The sequence below is a fragment of the Prosopis cineraria genome, unplaced genomic scaffold, assembly GCF_029017545.1.
Source record: "Prosopis cineraria cultivar Desert tree isolate PC_DT_omini unplaced genomic scaffold, ASM2901754v1 PC10, whole genome shotgun sequence".
In the NCBI taxonomy this organism is placed as follows: domain Eukaryota; kingdom Viridiplantae; phylum Streptophyta; class Magnoliopsida; order Fabales; family Fabaceae; genus Prosopis; species Prosopis cineraria.
Window position 1 is genome coordinate 5,838,858 of NW_026555341.1, and position 20,758 is coordinate 5,859,615.

At 34.7% G+C, this 20,758-nt stretch overlaps 1 protein-coding gene across 5 annotated transcripts; it reads right to left on the reverse strand.

Moving 5' to 3' along the window:
- Positions 1-1,067: 1,067 nt before the first annotated feature.
- Positions 1,068-10,747, reverse strand: LOC129322323 (oxysterol-binding protein-related protein 2A-like). 5 transcript variants are annotated; one of them, XM_054968597.1, is made up of 11 exons: positions 9,764-10,740; positions 7,483-7,842; positions 5,957-6,053; positions 4,934-5,376; positions 3,850-4,005; positions 3,268-3,435; positions 3,043-3,183; positions 2,718-2,945; positions 2,490-2,603; positions 1,789-1,979; positions 1,068-1,519 (listed from the first exon to the last, which is right to left on the reverse strand). In XM_054968597.1, exons 1-10 carry the CDS (start codon positions 10,181-10,183, stop codon positions 1,800-1,802), a joined length of 2,307 nt encoding a protein of 768 aa, XP_054824572.1. In that variant the 5' UTR covers positions 10,184-10,740; the 3' UTR covers positions 1,068-1,519; positions 1,789-1,799. The 5 variants fall into 5 exon arrangements, 4 of the variants coding, with proteins under 4 accessions (XP_054824572.1, XP_054824571.1, XP_054824573.1 ...); XM_054968596.1 differs by having other exon boundaries at positions 1,068-1,667; positions 9,764-10,739; XM_054968598.1 differs by lacking the exon at positions 9,764-10,740 and adding an exon at positions 8,111-8,311 and having other exon boundaries at positions 1,068-1,979.
- Between the last annotated feature and the right edge of the window lie 10,011 nt (positions 10,748-20,758).

Sequence of the window (20,758 nt, forward strand, 5' to 3'; positions counted from 1 at the left end):
AAGTGAAAATAGATATGGAGGTGAAAATGGATATGGAGTTTAAAAATATGTTTGGTATGTTTATAAAATTCTAATATATTTGTTATTTAAAATATATATGCATAATGCTTAAAGACCAAAATTTGCTCAAGGAAAAAAAAAAAAAACCCTAAATTAACAAAACTGGTAAACTACCATCTACCCCCATCAGAGACACTCAATTGCAGCGGCACCACCATCCATCAACAACACAGATGATGAATCGAAGAGGTAGTTGGCGATTTGGTTGCCGCTTTTGTCGAAGATTTGGATGAAGTCAAAAACGAAGAAGAATGAGAATGAAGCGAAAAAGAGAGGGAGAAGTCAAAGATGATGAAGAATGAAGTGAAGAGGTGAGATTTGGTCGCCGTTGCTATTGGGGATCTAGACGGAGTTGAAGTCAAAGACGAAGAAAAGTGAAACGAAGAGGAAGAGTCCAGTGATGATGAGGAAGAGTCTGCTGCCACCATCTTTGCCACGCGCAGTAGACACACAACAAATAATCATTGCTGCCATCTTCCCTATTCTTCAATTCAGTGCTTGGTGATGATGAGAGATAAGGAGGAAGTGCTGTTTTGTCAGTCCGATGACCAGGGGAGACAAGGAGTCCAAAAATAAGAAAGGCAAAAATGATAGAAATTTAGCTTCCATGGAATTTTACACAATTCCATGGGTCAGCAGATGGAATTCATTTGTTATTTTTGATTGAATTGAATTCCACATGGAAATAAGATATGGCATACCAAATAACCTAAAATTTAATTTCCATCTTCAATTTCATTTTCATGCTCTCCATTTCCAATGAACCAAACAGGACCTTAGACATTTGAAATCCCAGTGCCTGTTTGAAATATATAGCAGCAGAGAAGTGAAAATGTCAACTAGAAATTAACAAATATCGCCTAATTTGGCATCAAAGCTTTCAACGTTGAAACGAAGAAGCGAAAACAGGTTGACTCCTTTTTCATTTGGCACCTCTCATCTCCAGGTGCTAAAATCTAGGCAGAAGCTCCCTTGTTCAAAATTCAAAGAAGCTCGTAATGTCATAGTTCCAAGGATAATTAGCGTTTTCCATTTATTTCATAAAAATATTAACAATAATGTAACAAATCTACATCCCTTTTGAAGCTGATACCAGTAATTACATATATATAGAAAAGTAAAACCCTATTGTGACAATCTTACACAGATTGCACCCTGATCTAGCTGAATAATTTACTCACATGCTCATCAAAATCAAATACCAGCCTGCAGCCTCAATTTGGGATTTTTTCCCCCTTGCTTCTTTTTGGGCCAAATCAATAGGGATTTCGACTCCATCACAGACTCTGAAAAGCCTAGTCTATATCAGGACAAGAAATGAAAATGACACGTCTACCACTACTACCTTCCCTAGGCGATTGGTCGATTGAAGTTTTCTTCGAATTCACAAGGCAAATCTAGGAAATGATGCCCGAACGTTTTCTTTTCTCCATCACTTTATGTCGTTGGAATGGAAAATCTACGAAGCCATTCACTCCAATCAGGTAATCAGAACTGAAAGTGGACCTACGTTCACGTTTTCACAACTCCCAAAATAACCATACATGCTACAACTTTCAAGATAAAGCTCTGCTGCCTAATTTCCATATCTTATCGCTATCTCAACTCTGCAGTAGTATTGATATGTCATTATCCCAGGTAGCCAACTCTGATCTCAGACACTAAGTGCGCGTGCGCGAGTTGCTAGAGAGCAGAGCTAAACATGGTTAAAAATGTAGTAAACATTACCTGAATTAAAATCAAGATGCATTTAAAGGATTTACGAAGTCTTCATTAACTTCATCAAATATGTTTGGGCACCCATCCCATATTCCTCGCTCTCTGGCTTCCCAATACCCGCCTACATAGCGAAATGTTCCATTTTCTCCTTCTCTTCGGAACCATCTTGGCTTCCAGCCATTCTCTTGCATTTTCCTAGACTGCACAAAAGAAACAATGCGATTAGCTATTAGCCATGAAACGGGCGGGGGAAAAAAAAGCTCGTAAACGTCCAGCAGGTGTTAAATACCATAACATACACATCTCAGCCAAAAAAAAAGAAAAGAAAAGAAAAGAACTGTAATAATCGTAACAGTAGCAGCAGCATAATAACCCATTTATATTGTCGGCCACACTGTCGACTTTATGTGCATTCAATTTAAAATTCAAATAAAACGAACTTGACTAAAAAAAGAAAAAGAAAAATTGGAACATTGAAAAGCATAATATAAAGCTACAAGGAAGGCTGTTGGTCACCGAAAAAAAAAAAAAAAAAAAGGCTACAAGGAATGCAGAGAAAATATAGCCGCACACAAGCAACAGGCACCAAACCATCTTTCACTTTTTTTTGGGATATCGAAAGGGAAGAGGTACGAAAGGCCAAAATGGCTCTTGGTCGAAACAATGCAGTCATACTTGCACACGACATGGACAAGAGCTGCCAGACATACCATTCTTTGCCTCCTTTCCAACCTTAGTTTCTCTGAATTAGCCTTTTCGTATTCCCCATTTTCTAGATACCGCTGATCCGGTCTGAGCCTAGAATCCGTGGGTGGGAGTTTCTCCTTTAACCCGTGATCAAATACCCGGGATCAGACAAAGCTATAAAAAACAATTAGAGATGCATAATAAGAAAAAGGAAATGCACATAAAATAATGATTCAATGCATCCTCACTACCTTCAGTCCTGGCGTAAGCTCATTCAATGTGATGGCAAAAGATGTCATATTGTACCGCGTCAGGTTGGTGGGAGGCTTAGTCCTTTTCCACAACAAAGATGCATCTGATGAACTGGAATCTTTCGGCATCACATTCACATCACCAATACTGTAAGACATGCTGTCATCCCATTTGCCAAATAATGAAGCCGCTTTTTTCCCCGAAGCATCTTCAATGAATCCAAGTACCTGATCAGTCCCAAATTAGTTAAATGCATAGAGCACTCTGGTTCAAGCATGCAAAGATAAAGAATAAACTATTGCTAATCAATAGTAGAACCCCTACCTGATGGGGATTTCGGTCAAGAATTGACCGTTCTTTGAATTTGAGTATACATGAGTATTGGCGATTACCGCGTATGTCCATGCTCCCATGATGGTCACAGTATATTTTGCCAAGGATAAGATTATAAATTGTTGTAGTGACCTAATAAGAGCAAACAAAAGAAAAATAATATATTACAATATGCACTTGCATGGTGTGGAAACACGGTTGTTCAGCAATGCACACCTTGCTCCACTGAAATATTTCACCATCTTCAAACTCTAGGGTCAAAACTCCTACTGGATCAAGCTGAATTGACCTTCCCCAAAACTTTGAACGGATGTTACTGTCACCCCAAAACTTCCATCCACTACCTTCACAGTGGCAGGCAATGAGAGTTGGATGGTGACTAACCTATCACAACATATATCAACGTGAACAAACAAACATCAAAATCTGATGTTGCACGAGCATATCCATAGTCGGAAGACACGTATATACATAATGCGAAAGTGATCTTGAATTTTCATGTAGATGAATCACACGTAGTTGGCATAACAGCATTACTAATTTGGGACAGCAGCTCAGTCCTTTCATTTCCTAAATTCTCAAGAAATCCTCTATATTTTTAACTGCTTGGACCTCTTTTGCAATTATAAAAAACTTCTTCGTCTTGCATTGTGAGGCCAAGGTTGAGTTTTGGATATACGAAGCATGACTCATACTCTAAGGTCATTTACGATCCCTACAACATCAATACCACAGCTGCATAATAACCTGTGTCTCGCTCAACCATATATGTTAATCATTTAATTACATCGTACTAACCTTCTCAGAAAAGAAGCGAATTCCTTTCTCAGGATAATAAGCTTCATATGTTTCCCCTAACAAAGGATTAAAGGGTTTACAATGACGACCTTCAGATGATGCATATCCCGAAACCGCAAATGCAGCAACATTCAATGCCCGGAGGAGACTGTTTCCCTGAAGCAAGAATTACAATGGAGAGGTGTCGTATTCAGTAACATCATAATGATGTCAGTTTTCACTCTCCAAATCTTTACATAATTTAACCACAAAAGCTTGTAAACAAAGCAAAAGGGGAAGACTTCAGATTGCCAAATGATTGGCACAAAGCAGCCTCCCAAAAAACCTATGAACTCATACCAGTTGGGCTTGGAAAAAGCCATTCTATAGTCAAAGATCATAAACTAGACATTATTATCATTTTAGAGAAATTACTTGCATAAATATTTTGGGAGAATTACATTAAAGTCCCACACGAAAAAATTAATTACTACAAGGTTCATTGACAATTGAATTAAACTGTATTGACAACACAATCAATTGTCAAGACAATTTAGTTCAATTATCAATAAATCTTGCAGTAATTAATTTTTTGTGTGGGACCTAGTTATAATTCTCCTAAATATTTCAGTAAGTGCCTGGGGCAAAAGTGACAGTCTATTCTATCATATTAAGACATAGTTTATTTAAATTTTTATGTACCAGAATTGAATTATTGCTAGGTAAAAAGTATAATTTTCCTCTCCCTTGCCTCCTTTAATGCACAAAAAAGTGAAATTCATTTAATAGTAAGCTGAAATCGTGCAACTGATACGTCAAAAGGATAATTTAATCAACAGCACAGAGCAGCCATTAACATTGTCTATAAAATTTATCGACACCACCTCAATGGCAAAAAAAAAAAATTTGCAAATTGAATTTAATGAATATATTTCATTCTCAACAAGAGAAACAATTAGAAACTACACCAACAAATAAAAATATCATTCACCAGATTAGCAGGTAAAATCATAAACCAAAGACAAGCTTTAAGTTGCTATGTTTTGGCTTTTTACACTTCCAAGACAAATTAATGGCACAATCTAGAAAAGGATGGGTATCTTACTGATTTTCCATGCTCATAAGCTTGATCCAAAAGATAAGAGTACTCCAAGTCCTCACAACATTTCTGTAGAGATGATATAGGCTCATTAAAGTATACAGGAAGACAAACTCGAGTGAGATCCTTGCCCACGTTGTCCTTGATTATTGACCAAAGGCTAACACCTTTCTCTTTCTCTACAGGATCTGGAAGCTTCTTTCGTCTTTTTATCTGAGGATTCCTAGAATTATATGCTGCTATCTCTGGCTGAGTTTTCTCCACATCAATACATTTCAAGAGAGAATCCCCGGGTTTGTTCCCCTCAGCTAGATCTCTCTTTGACCCCCTACTATCACTGGGTTCTGTAAAGTACTCTGTAGTATCATAAAATGAGATCTCATCTTCATCTGACACTTCCTCCATATCCTGTCTCTCAATATCATCGGATGATTCAGTTGTACTGCACTCTGACAATAAAAAAATATTTGAAAAATTATAGTATATACTGACAGAATGAGATCGTGTTTAGTATTGAAAAAGATTTAATTTAAACAAACAACCGCCAAGGCACTTCCATATTTATCATATTCAAATTTATAGATGGAAATAGTGAACATAAACAATACAATATCGAAGGAGAAGAGATCAATAACATGACATTAACCTCAGAATTGTCTTCATAACTGAAAAGATGAACAAATCAGCACCTCAAGTCCAAAAAGGAATTACATTACATATTATTATAACATACCGGGAGAATCCCTGGGTTTGTCCAAAAAGGCATGTGAGTGGGGATTGTTAATTAAACCAAAACATAGGCAGTGGAACTCAGTTCATCAGGTGGACAGAGTTTAAGAGAGTTGGCACAAACAATCCATGACAGCAATATTATTCAAGTAAGACAGGAGTATAGCTCCCTACGATGGCTTTCAAACAAGACAAATAATCCCTATGCAACCACATGCTAATACGTCAGATAAGAAAAGTGAAAGGTACAGCATCTGTAAAGGGAAGCAGTAGTAGCAAATACAAAGGTGGTACTAGTACCGCTATATTTTCCACGTCCTATACTGGAAATTTCATGCTTTGTTAATTGATATTCACCATCATGGATTCCAGTGGCGTCAGTTTCAATATTAGCTGCCTGCTTATGATCAATAAGAGTATTCAGTTTTGCAAGTCACAAAGCAATGAACCAGCGGATGCACATTTGGTAACCAAGCAAAGAAAAACAGGACACAAATGATGATAATCAAATGTCAAGTAAGAAAGAAGAATAAGCATGAAGAATAATGACAGAAGGTTATAGAAGTATTATGAATCATGACAACTTTGTTGGAGGGTAAGAAGAAACAGATGGCAAATTAGCCAGCGTCACCGTTAACTTGAATCCTAGAAGACAATGCAGAAAAAAACCATCAAAGCATCAAAAAGTGCATGATAACAAAAAGACAACATATCATAATATACAGCATGTGTCTAGTATATGCTACTCGACCTGGTTCCCGAAATACCACCTCTCACAAACATCAGATACGAGCTTATCCCACCATATGAAGCTGGAGCCATAAAAAATCTAAAGTAATTATTTACATATCGAAAACCTTAACATTAAAAAGCTTCCGCTCCGGGAAAACATTCATACTGGTTGTATAGATTTAAAAAGTGCACAACGTTTTTGGCTGCACACAATACTTTTGTAAAGTACTACCTCCATCCTAAATTATAAGACATTTTAGACAAAATCTCACATATCAATAAACCTCATTAAATACACTTAATAATCTTATATTTCCAAAACAAAAATATAAACTCTAAAAAATACCCATCATTTAAAATATTGAGAAAAGAAGGAGTGAAAATTAATTATAGAGAGAGAGAAAGGATATTATTGGAATTGGTGCATTTAATAAAATTTTAATCTACTCAAAGTGTCTTATATTTTGGGATAGAGAAACTCCTTTAAAAGTATCCTATAACTTAGGACAGAGGCAATATAATAGAATGTGCAGCAAGATTGAAATCAATATGTGGAAAATAGAATTACGGACAGGAGAAAAAAGAAATATCATTTGATAGTGAAGAATAATTCAATTGCCAGAAAAATAACTGAAAGAAAGAAGAAACAGTGAAAGTTGGAGCAAAGAAAAATACACAACGTTTTTGTTGGTCATGCTAGTATTAATTGAATTTCCAGCAAAATAACTGGAAGAAAGAAGAAAGCTAAGAAAAAAATTTCGTCAACAAGAAAAAGGAATGACACAAGACAGATGCCTTAAACCGTTAAACGAAACTGAAGTATCCTATGCCAGAATATTCAAAGAAGGTCTTGTCAAGCTGACTCACTGCTGGTCCATCCATGGTGACACCCACAATAAGAAAATGCACGTTAGAACACTAATCACTTGAGGTCATAATGATGTTGCTTATAATTCATAATTCAAACAAACACTAGTCCTCATATGAAACAATTGAGGAGTTCTTCAAGGGGGAAATTAAGTTGACCAAGTGGAATTAGTTTTCAAATCAACCAAAGACCAAGGTTCTGCTGGTAGAGAAGGCTATTGACTTACCTCCAACTGCCTTATGGTATCGAGCAAATTGGACCGTTCTTCACAAAGAATTTTAAGCTGGCCTTGAATTTCTGAGAACTCTGAGAGCATGATTTGTTCGCACTCCCTCACAAGGTTCTGAGTGGTTCCCTCTTCAAGCAAGCGTTTTCTAAGCCTCTCGGTTGATATAGATATATCGTTGGGTACAAGAGAGAGGTTATCATTGAGCGGTCCAAGTGGATAGAGGCTACGAGTTGAGACTAAAGCCTGTACCCATGCCACCCTATCTCTCCTCGAATCAGTTCTCAGATGGAGAGTCTTCGTTGCTGTAAATATATAGAAGCGGCGATCATCTGACTTGCTCTCTCTAAATGACGAGATCTGCTCAGGATCCACGCAAAAATGTTCATTAATATCAATACGCAGCGAAAAAAATTCAAAGAAAAGCGGGGAGAAGGGACTTGCTGCATAGAACTTTTCAATCAGAAAATGGGCAGAATATGCATCGATTCCCAGGGAATCTTCTTATTGTTTTTAAATTTTTCGGGTTAAGGGGGAAAAACACTTTTCAGATGATAGAAGGCCCTAATAACCGGTAAGAAATAACAGTGACCACGAGACACAAAGGTCCGTTAGGCTGTGGACTTACGAACCAATATTTTAAGAGCTGAACCCCACTACATTTAGATGATGAGTCATCCCTACCAGCAAGCGTTTGTATATATCTAACAATGGCAGCAAACGTTGATCTTCCCTCTACTAAATCATAAAATCGATATATGCATCTGTATAGGTCTATATAACAACACTTTGCGCCAAAGTATGCACTGTTCATAACACAACAACTTGTCAAATTGGAAGCAAAATAGCAAAGTACAGGTGTCAAATTCTATCTAGCGCCAAGTCAAATATATAATATAAAATTTATGGACCTCATTACTTATCACAAAAAAGGAGAGAAAAACCAAAAGAAAGAAAAATCATAAAGGAGTCGCATTGCTTATAAGCTTTAAAAAAAAAATGCCTTATTTTCGTTCCTGCACAAAACATGGACCCAATCTAGAGATAAACTTAGAATTAGATAAAAATAAATTAGTAGTTTAGAATTAAATTAGACTGGATTAGAATATCTGTATAGCTGAGCGATAGTACCCTCGACTCATATTGTGGTCAATAAAAGAGTCAAAATGTCCTCAACCTGAAGCAAATATTTATTTACTTTTTTCCCCACACTGTTCTTCTCAACTTCAACACCGCTAGTTAAGAGTCCCAAACAATACCCGCTGAAGTCTAAATCACGCTAATGGGGATCGCACCGAAGTCGCAGATCCCCGCTTCTCTCATGCTTTCCAAAAAGCAAATCTCCAATCATGGCAATGTTACTAGGTCTCTACGCAGTTACGGCAAAAACGGGCGCCAGATAAATTTGTAACAATCTGATCGCCACCGTAACGCCTTCGGTTTCGGCATATTGAAATGCGCAGAGCCACAGTACAACATGGAGGACCAGCCATCGAAACGCACGTCATATGATTGTGAATAATATCGCGGCGCTGGATTGATGGAAGAAAAACACTGAAACCAACCGAGAAAGGTATTTTGAGACCTTCGAATGGGTGTCTCAAAAGAAAAGTAGATTGGTTTGGATTTGCAGGGCCATGCCGTCCCGGCGGGAAAAACTCTCTGATTGGAAAATAAGAAGGAAGCTACTTTGAGCCTCAAATCCCACCAATGCAGTTGAAGGAATGATGTGACGGCAAATTAATGCCGAGGCCTACAACGTAGGCTATCCGAACCCTCACCACCTGTTGATGTGACCCACTTACCTTTAACAACCAGTTAAAAACAGTGAAATTTAACTAAAAAGCTCAATTTTGAAATTAAAATCGCAAAACTCGAGAGGGAGAGATGGAGATTGAAACAGTGAGAGCGTGAGAAAACGATGGTAGAAACAAAAATCCATCGGGTAAATACATGCACGCTCGGGTACCCAAACTTTTTCTGGCAGAAATGGACTCTGATTGAGGATTTTCATCAACCCTGGCTATTAGTCTAGTGTTCGTAGTAAATAAGTGAATAAAATTATTGGAAATCAAAATGTTGCCGCCACAGGAAACTTGCACCAGAATAGCGAACCCGCGCTGAGATGGCAAACCCAAGAAAGACCGAGTGACCCGATGGTCGGAACCCAATCGCCCCGCGTTTATCAGTGTTTCTCAGATCGCCATCAATACCGTGACCTATATTTCCGAAAGAGAGAATAAATAAAGCAATCAATCAAATAATTCAATGCTTACGTTACCTTGAGATGGACTACGCCAGACGCTGTTTTACAGTGCTTCCGTCTCATGTTACTCCCGCTGTTGTCTATCCTTGCCAGTCGATTAGTGGAAATTTCGCCAATCACCTTGACGTCTTCGCCGGGCGTTAGGAGATTGAGGTTCTCCGGCCATCGGATCTTGGAGTAAGAAAGCACGCCATTCCTCAACAGAAACCATCGGGATCTCCATCCTTTACCATAATTAGTCCACTTGTAAAGTATGCCGGCCACCGTGGTGACCGATCCATGAGCCCGTCCACTGGCATTGCCATCAGATCCAGCAGCCTTGAAACTCGCCGGTAAACTTCTGGTTCTCGAAAGGGGCGCATCCGGTGATTGGTTCCCGACGCCGGGACTTTCGAGGGAAATACAGCACAAAGGATGCATTTCTTTCACTCGCATTTTGACGTGTTAAAATTTCTTTTTCCTTCTATAGAAAAGAGATGCCAAATATTAATACTCAATCGAAACACCAGCTGCATTCAAAATGCGGTGAGATGAAAAATGAACGGCGGCCAGAAAAACAAGCGGCTTCAATGCGAGGTAAATAGGACTTGAGCGGAGTTACGAAGCTTAAAAGAGAGCAAGAGATCGAAGGATTGAATTGATAAAATGAGAGAGAAGAAAAGGAGGATGCATTGAGCTTAAAACTACCGTAAGCGGCTTGAATTGAGTAGCAGAGAATAAAGAACTAAAAACCGAAGAAGAAGAAGAAGAAGGGGTTGATTGAAGAGGCTTCAATAACTAAATTTGTATGGCTTGTACTGCAAGAGGGATGGATGTGTGTGTAAAAAATATTTAATTTAATCATATATATATAGAGGGTAGGGCAGGGAAGACTGAAGAGGAGGATGAAAAGGGAAGGTGCAGGTAATAAACGCAATGGCACAATGGTAAATAAATGTGCCTTGAAGCATAGTAGAGCTTCTTCTTCTCGTTCCTCCACCTTTCCCTCTTCTTCTCCCCCCACTTTGCTTCTGCTTCTACGTCTCCTTTTTTGCTTTTTCAACTTTTCAATTTGGTGGGAGCTGTGACTACGAGAAACAGGGATTTCGCGATAAACCGAAGGTATGAATTTATAGGCAAAATATCGGGCGAGTGTGTAAGAGCATAACACGGCGAGTTTGAGCGAAGACTGCACGATTCAGAGTGTCGTAGCTGACGTCGATTCAGTCGGGAACCGAGGCACTTGTTAAATGCCATTCACCGCATCACCATCATATTCTTCTAACCTAGGAGCTTGTAATAAAAAACTAATATTTTTAATTATCATATCAATTGTTTATTAATTGGGCATTCGCCTTACTTTTTTTATGTAGTAAATTAAATTGTTATATGAATCTGCATTTGAGCCTCGCTATCTTAGCAACATTAATCATTGCTGACAATATTTGTGTCTAAAAAAATTATTTGTATCATAAATATGAAACGTAAGATGTATAAGTAGTTCATAATAAGTTATCAAAACTCATTCCAAATGTTCAATCCCTGAAAAAGGATTGTACTTAATATTAATAATATATCCCATATCATATGATGCGAAATATAAACAGTGTACGACTTTTTTCCTCCTGCCAGTATAATGGTTAGTTTGCACTTTGCACGGTGAAAAATGAAATCCGCCATACTTCCCTAGGAAAATGTAAGATTTATGATAACCAATGTAGTTTATACATTCCATGAAATTCATCATACAACAAATTACGTTGTTCATCACTAATATAAATAATTAAATCTGTTACGCCTTTATATTTTACACAAACATCGATCTCCTATTCACGATCAATGAATATCGGGCGTTCAATTTTTAAAATTTCATGTAGTATATAAGAGCCAGCATAATTTACAATAAATATGTTAAGTTTTATCATTATTTTAAAAAAATTTCAAAAATATTTTCATTGCAAAAAAATTATAGTATAAGAATTTACGTCATAATTTTTAAATTAAAATTTCCTAAGGTAGATATTTTTTACTTACCAATATAAAATAAAATGATTGACCTTCTCAATGTATTTTTCTGTCCATATCAAACGAAATACAATTTCAGCCTGGACAACTTGCCTTCTATTTTGTTAACCGAACACCATATATAATTACTCCCACGTCTTTATATATGGAATAATTTTTTAAAAACTTACTTTATCCTTAAATATAAAAAGTATTATAATATTTTAAAATAATTAAATAAGTTTATCCTTATTTTAAAAAAATAAAAGAGATATTAATTGGATAATTTACACGCTACCATCATAATATTAATTGACATTAATAAAAAAGTTAAAAGATTATTGTAATTTAATAACATGATTTTAATTAAATAATAAATTTTTATTGATATGTGAAATTTAATTAAAAATATTTTATATATAAAAATGGAAGGGAATATATTAAAAAAATTCCCCTTAATTAATTGTGGTGGGGATTGAGATTTGATGTGGGCCGTTATATATGTGCGTTTATGTGGGCGTTTGTGTATTATAACCACTATCCCCATTGCGTGAGTTCTTAGCAACATTCGATTATGATTTACGGTGCAGGAAGTCGGAACTTGATTAGCTGAGCTATGGACATTATTACGTGAAAATTGAAGAATGTTAGGTATTAACTTTTCATGTTTTTTAACAATATAATTTATGATGGATTATATATTTTATATGATATTGTGTTGATGCCAATAGCCTAGAGATGTCCACATTGATTTCTTCTAATATATATATATATATATATAAGCTGAATGCAAAGAAAAGTTGCCAATTTGCTTCGGCAAACACAATAGACTTAGCATGAAATGTTTAGATTATCCTTTTCTTACATGAATCAGAGGCTCAATAATGCAACTCCTGACTTGTAAAATTGTAAACATATCTTATCATGTTTTTCCTATAAATATATTTTGCATATCCTATGAAAGGCTACGGAAGGGGAAAAAAATCCACCATGTTGAAAATGTGGTGACGTTTGATGAGAAAGGCTGAGAACAAGAATAGTGGATATAAGCATTATGGGTGCGACCAAAGCGTGAGGAAGGCAGGGCAACAATTCATTAATCTACCAATATTCAATATATTGCAGCCTTAATATATCCCGGGAATAGAAATTACTGGCACATAGGCAATTTATTCGTGCACATGTGGTCCTTGACCTATTTATCTTTTTCTTTAAAAAAATTTTGATCTGTTTATCTATTTCACAATGAAGTTGACTTGGGTCCCACTGGAATTAATCAGGTTCTTTTTTTCACCGACCAGTAAGAAAAAAATTATTCTTTTTGAATTTAAAAAAATGCTATTAATTTATATAAAAAGGTTGTTAAATATTCGTTAAAATGTTGTATTTTGTACCATTCAAAAGAAAACGATTGAATGATTTATAGCTAAAAACGTATTAAATTTACGACCAATCAAAACAAGAGAAAACTTCATGGTTTAAAGAATATTCACAAAATTATTTATGAATTATCTACTAATAAAATTGATATACTATATTTTTTATCCAAAAGATAAAATATAAGTCACATCTTTTTCAATTGCAACTATTATCTACTGATAAAATTGATATACTATAGCATCTTAGAAAATTAGATATTAATTAACTGAGTTAAATGAGGTTAATTAAGTAAATTAATGCAGTGTGTGATTATAGAGAGCTAATGGATGGTTTAGGGTTGATTTTAGCATTAAGATTGAGTTTGGAACGAAATTGGGCCACTTGGACCATAAAATAGGAGAAAATAAAAAGAAATGACTCTATGCCATATACCATAATGCATACACGAGATATTGCAGTGTGCGATTCATCCAGGCTTCTCTATACCACGTGCTGCGATGCATGGATGAGAATCTGCAGAAATAAGAATTGTATCATACTCGAAAAACAGAAAAGAAACAAAGAGCTTTGCTAAGGCATTACAAGTTTGAAGTATTAAAAGCAATTTAAAGCTTGTAAATATTAAAGGTGAGTTTTCTAAGCCCTCTACTTCTTTACTCTTCCATTTTCTTGAATGTGAAAGTTAAAATTTATTATAAAAGATGATTTTGAATTTATAAAAGTTATGAGTCTGAACTCATTAACTTAAATAAAATCAATAAGTTGCTTGAGTTATTTAATCATAACATTTATGGCTTTACTCATTTTTGGTAGTCGAAAACCATTATTATTCAAAAATTCTGCATGATTAAGGTGGATGGGAGTCGAAAACGTCATTAATGATTGGTTGCAAGTTAAATGATGTCAATATGAGTTAAAGAAAGTTAATAAACCTTATAAGTATCCTTGTATATAAGAGCCAATATATTTAATTACTTATTTTTCTTGAATAGTTTTTTTTGTAGAATTTTTTGGATAGTTTTAATGTGGTTATTTTCAAGGATTAATGTGCAAATCCATCCCTAAACTTTCTTAGGAGGTGTAATTGCTATACTAAAATTTTAAAAGGTTCATTGTCCTCTCTCAACTTTAAAAAATAGTGCAATATTTCTCAATTCTAATAGATTCAAACGTTTGACTATTAGTTGACTTCATTGAATTTATGTGTATGTTCATGTGTCATTCATTCCACTTTTTTCCCTTCCATTAAACTCTAAGTGGAGCTAGTAGCCCTATGGCATGTTTAAAAATTAAAAAAAGAACATGAAAAAGTAGGCTTGTTTGATGATTATTCTTCCCCATCTTTTCTTCTTCCTCCTTCTCTCAACCCAACCTACAACCATAAGTGAGAGAGAACAAGGAGCAAAGAGTAAGTAATACCAAACAAATTAGTAAGTCAAGAACACAAAAATCAAACCAAGAACAAAAATTCCATATCTACAAATACAATCTCTTCATACCTGTCGAGAAAATGTCTAGATCATTAGATTCACAATTTCATCTCCATTTTGGCTCATACCCATCATCATCATCATCAAAATCCCAACGCAAATCAATTTTTAAATTATAATTATTAAAATTAATTTTTATATAATCATCTTCATCTTGTAAGATTATGTACACAAGCCTATCCTTGTAATAAAAATATTGAAATCAAAATAAGAGGTTAAAAGAAAATCCCTACCCTAAGAGATAATCTTGGTCATCAACTTCCAAATTGTGCTGCCGATATGAAGATTTGAATCTCAAGATTGGAATGATACAATTGAAGGAACTCGAGATTAGAGTGAGCAGGCGAATAAGGAAGGTTGTGAAGGCTAGAAGAACATAGCAGAGCTACTTGGTGGCTTCATAAACGGACAGTAGATCATAACAACAGAAATCCCACAATCTTAGATTCTCATGCCCTAACAACTTCATTTACAATCTATGCACAACACTGTTCTCTTTCAACTTTACCTTACCCCTCTAGACCCACTTCCCATTATCCTCTGCATAATCCACTTTAGTTAAAGATGCATACTTTCTCAAAGTTCCTTCAATGGTGTTAATTGGTTGCATAATAATTATGAAGTTAGAGTTCAAACTCTAGATTGGAGCAAGACTTGGATTGGAATCATTAAGTTCATGCTCTCTGGATCTATGAGAAAAAGAAGAGGGTGGTGGCGGCAAAGGTAGAGTATTGGAGAACATGACCTTAAAGAAATTAGCAAAGGTAGACAATCTTAAAGGGGGGTTTTGTGTCTTGGTTATTATTTGGCGAAAAAAACAAATTCAATTAATGACTCATTTCCATATGGCATACTAACAAAGCAAAGGATAGTAAAAAAAACTCATGTTGATGGTCAATGTTAGGGAATTGTCTATTTTGTGTGACATTACACTACTTTTGAAAGTACAAAGGAAACAAGGCATTTTTTAAAAATCTAGAATACTAGTTATGCCTGATGAAAAAGTTTAAAAGTAGATTTGCATTTTAAACCTATTTTCAATTATATATAATATATATTTAACACAATACCTATCAGTTGCTAGTAGCAACATCACCTTCCATTAAACAGGAGGTTGAAAATCCCTTTGCTACAATAAAACTGTAAGATATACTTACTTAAACACCATAATTATAAGCTCTAAGGTGATCAAAGGTCTAAATCCAATAAGGATTATCAAGCTTTCACAATTTACAAATGGAGAAAATAATTTTAAAACATTTGCAATAGGATCCCAAGAAATTCAATATTAAAATCTCTCCCATGCACTTTCATTATCTTCAAATTAGAGTTTCAAAACAATGTGAGAGCATGGGAAACAAGGGAAAACCAAAGCATTTGCATAAAAACTCAAACTAATGAAAACTACAGAAAATGACAATTACATCACAGCTCATTGCATAAGCATTGCGGCTCACAAGCCTTTGTGCCATGCACCGTAGCGCATTGCACAATTTTTTATAGTAAAATTTTGTTACCAATGATAGCATTAGGAGCAAATTTTTGACATATTCTAAAACTCTATTCAACGTCTAATTGAGATGATTTCAGTGTTTATATAGAGCTTTCTCCTAGCTTTATCTAATGACACAAGTTTTACACTCAAATTCATTTTTTATAAAGAGTTAGACACACAAAACTATTTTCACTCCTTTTTTACAAATTTACACAACACAGGTGTCTCATATCACATACAAGTATCAAAAGCCTATACTCACCATCTAACCACACTCAATAAATCATATACGACTTGTGCAACATACCACGCTCAACCAATAACACATATAACATGATTTTACCACTCAAACTCAAATTTCACAAAAACATAAGGGGGGAAAATTAACTCAAATAATCAATATCATACTAAATGTCCCAAAATACATTTTACACTACTTGCATAAGTATTTTAGCCCTAAACAAGATGTACAACCATACTCATTAACTCAGGGCATAAAAAGACACAATATTTACACAATGGCAATACAAGTGGCACAAAAATAAATGAATAAGTCCTAATTAGCAATTCAACAGCATAAATACACATAAACAAAGTAAAGAGGCATGCAAATATGATTTATGTTGAAATCCTAAGCCCTAGTATCCTTCCCTCGATCTAACTTAAGGCTGAGTTAATAACTTAATGGTACAAGATTCAACCTTGACTTGGTTAAGGTGGTACTAGTCACAGGATTGAATCTCGAGAGGTTTCAAAAGACCCCCTGAAGGTGGGGTGAGAAATAACCCCTGTACTATCAGAAGGAAAGTTGGCTTAGCCTTGTGAGAAGTGGAGGCCCAGTTCAGATCAAATGGGGGTACCTTAGGTCTGGACTGTTACACACATCATGTATATTGCATATAGTATAATTTTACAATATCATATCGTCAATTATCATCATTAAACACATATATGCATTATACATAAAGTTCTTCATTTTCCAAAGCAATTTCATGTATTATACAACACATTACCGAAAATTGCATTAATAACTTTCTAAGCATCAAACAAGTTCAAATAATCAATTTCAACAATTATCAAATTAACATACATCTATTCAAATTAGATTTTCTCTAGTTACCTCAAACTTTTAAGAGGTCAAAGGTTTACCTCTCAAAATACCAACTTTCAAAACTTCTTTCCAAGCTTGAATGGTGCCAAAATAATTGTCTACAATCATTCCACAAGAATAACATTATTATCCCTTCTTTGGGCAATTAACAACACTAAACTCCACATTTTTCTTTTTATCTAAATCATAAACTCACACCCAATCATACCCAATAAGTTTACTATGTTCTATTGATATACATTATCACTAATGAGTTATTAAACCATTCGTATTAAATATTCTCAACAACCTCATTTATTACAAATTTGGATATTAATTACTCCCAACTACTAACTACTCATAAAACCATCAATATAGTTCTAAACAACTCTCATTGTATCCATTTTAACTAATAGGTTCAGGCCCATAGTTTATATAGACTGAAAATCACTCTTCTAACTCAAATCCTAACTTTCTTCCTCATAAATAAGGATGTAGAGAGAAGAGGAAAGCACATTACCTTACCTTGGGTGTTAGAAGGCTTTAAAATATCATCAATAGGCTCTAATGTTATGCCCTCACAGAGCCAATTTTGTGTTCTTGCATTTCTCCTTTCCTCTTCTCTGTTTTCTCACCCAAACACGAACTAACTTATACAAAATTTTAGCAATGCACCACGAAATATGCAGCTCCTCACCGCAGCGCATGGCACAGAGAGACCTAGTTCACGTTGATTGCCTTTGTGCACCATGGCAAACGTTCCTCACATTTTGGTATGTGACACAAGGGACTTTTCTTTACTTTTTCTCCACTTTTAATGCTCAGGTGGCCCAGCTACACTTCAAACCCACGTTTAGGGCTAAATTATTTATTAGACCCTTCTGGACACACACCTCATCAATTTACTAATTACCCTCATTAATTTTAATCAATTAGGTTTAAAATTCTAGGATGTTATAAAAACAAGATTAGGGATAAAAAATTTAAAAATATACATTTGACATGAGAATTGAACACCTTAATTGGGGGGAAAATGTGAGATAGAGATGGGAGATGCAGGTAGAAAGGTGATGTGTGTGTTTAGACAACATCCCAACTTAGGTTGGGATGTCTAAAACTTAGATTAGAATATTAAAAATTTAAAAAGTTTTGTTTGGATTAAAAAAAATCAACTACCATTGAGGTTTGAATGGGCATTTTTTACAAAGCTAATTGCCACAACTATTACAACGTCAAGTTGAGTGGGTGGTGGATGTTAGGCTTCTTTCTCTTCATGCTCTTCACTATCTGATCTTCTCCTTGCTCTACTTTACCTCCGAACAGTCCTTTGTTCTATTATCTCTACCTCTTTTTCCTTTTGCTCTACTAGATTTGACCATAAATTATCACCATCGCCATTTAATCTCGATTGTGTGTGTTGCTCACATTAATTCTTGCTTGTCATCATCCTTCTTTTGTTGAGAGTGTCGCTATTTTGAAAGTGTATTTGTGGTCATCCATTCTTCCCCTATCAAATCTATGCTTCCTTGCCTTGATGTGTTCTTGAACTTAAGGCTCTAAACTCAACACATCTACCTCCGACAAAGAAGCAACTTGGGCCGTTACAGAGTTCACCTATGCTGGCTTCAAGTGAGGAGAAAGGGAAGGGGAGAGAAAATGAACAAACCACATGAAAAACAAACTTAACAGAGTGTGTGTGGAAAAGAAGCTAGTAAGGGAGAGGAGAGGTTGAAACTGTAACGAGTGAATAAGAGTTTCTTTGATTGCATATTTTTTTTGCTTTTCTGTTGATTCTTCATGCTTTTACAGGCATGCACAATTGGACAAGACATGGCAATACTTTTTTTTTTAACCAACGACCTGGCAATAATTTAAGATAGCATTTATAGAATTATTTATTATATTTATTATAATTATATAATATCTTGTTAGGATATTGGCGTGATTATATATATTTTGGCAATTTATAATAAAAAAACATTGAATATAATTAGTTTTAATTTTATTGAACAATTAATTTATATTTTAGATTAATTAACCAAATCACTTTATGCTACCTAAAACTAATATATATATATATATATATATTGTTGGCAATTTGAAAATTCAGACTTTTGATTTATCAATGCATTTTATATTTGTAATCTAATTCTTTAAAAAATTATACTTTTAAGTATTTTTTTCCTAAAAATATCAAAGTAGTCACAAAAATATATATAAAAAAATTCATGTTTATTTTTGTCATTAGAAATCTCAACTGACTTTTCAATCAAATCATCCAAATAAATTTTTATTTATTTAATTGACTTCTAAAAAAAATATTTAAATATAAATTATATTACATTAACTGACTTTTTTTTTTTAATCTCAATTGTAAATTTTTTAATCCAAACACACTCAACACTACTAAAATATAAGCTTATTGGATTTTTTTTTTTTTTGGGGGGCCATAAGCTAGACTGTAGGATTCTGTGCTCTCTTTTGCTATTTTTATCATTAGGCTCCTAAATAGGATGGAAATGAGATCGATGACGGTCCAATTTTCGAGTGCTCCTTAATTGTTTGGTTTTGTTAGGTGATAGTTACAAAACTGTGCTGTGTGTGTGGACGTGTTTGGATTAATTAAGTACAAAACTGTGCTGTGTGTGTGGACGTGTTTGGATTAATTAAGTGTCACTGATGACACTGTAATTAGCTCTAACTATTATTTTCATATTTTTACGTCGGAGAAAATTTTGAAAAATTAGACGAAGGAGAACAATTGACAAAAGCAAATTGATATAAGATAAAGATCGACGAGATCAAAGAATATTGAAGGAGAAGGGACAATGCATACTAAGACCATTTTTAATTGCTTTATTAAAGGAAAAAAAGGGGGAATTTAGCCAGTCATACAAGATCAGATCCCTGATATCTCCCATACCTTGAGGAGTATCTTTGCTACTAGAACGATGCACCAAGCACGCATTTTCTAAAACCACTCACTAATCGAGAAGGAAGATCTAACTGCACATACAACGGTATACTAAAAACACAATCTATTATTATAGAATTAGTCAAGATATTGGTCAAAAAATTAATAGTTAAAATTATAATCAAACCGTAATCAAATCGATCATAAATAAAATATTTTATTGAATCAAATAAAACACTGGTTTAATAGTTGTCAATACTATAATATATACTAAACGTCACAAAGATGAAAGACATGCACAGGCGGAATCGACGATCATCTGGTAAATAAAGGCATAAGTTATTTTAAATTAGGAGATTTGTGATATAGCTTTCATTCATTACACAAAAAAATTGCGTTTAATTAGCCATGATATCTATTTCAATTGCGCTCTTAAATATGCTTTAATTCGGTGGCGTTTTTAGTAAATCTGACGCTTCTTTGCATGGCGCCACAAGACTGATAGCTACTATACATGCGTGAGCGCGCACACATCGTTAAAAATTTACAAAGAAAGAACTATCAAGACGAAGAATATTTGAATATATATAGTTATATATCTTCATATTGTACATGTTTGGATACCCAATATAATCAATTTTAATGGTCAAAATCATGA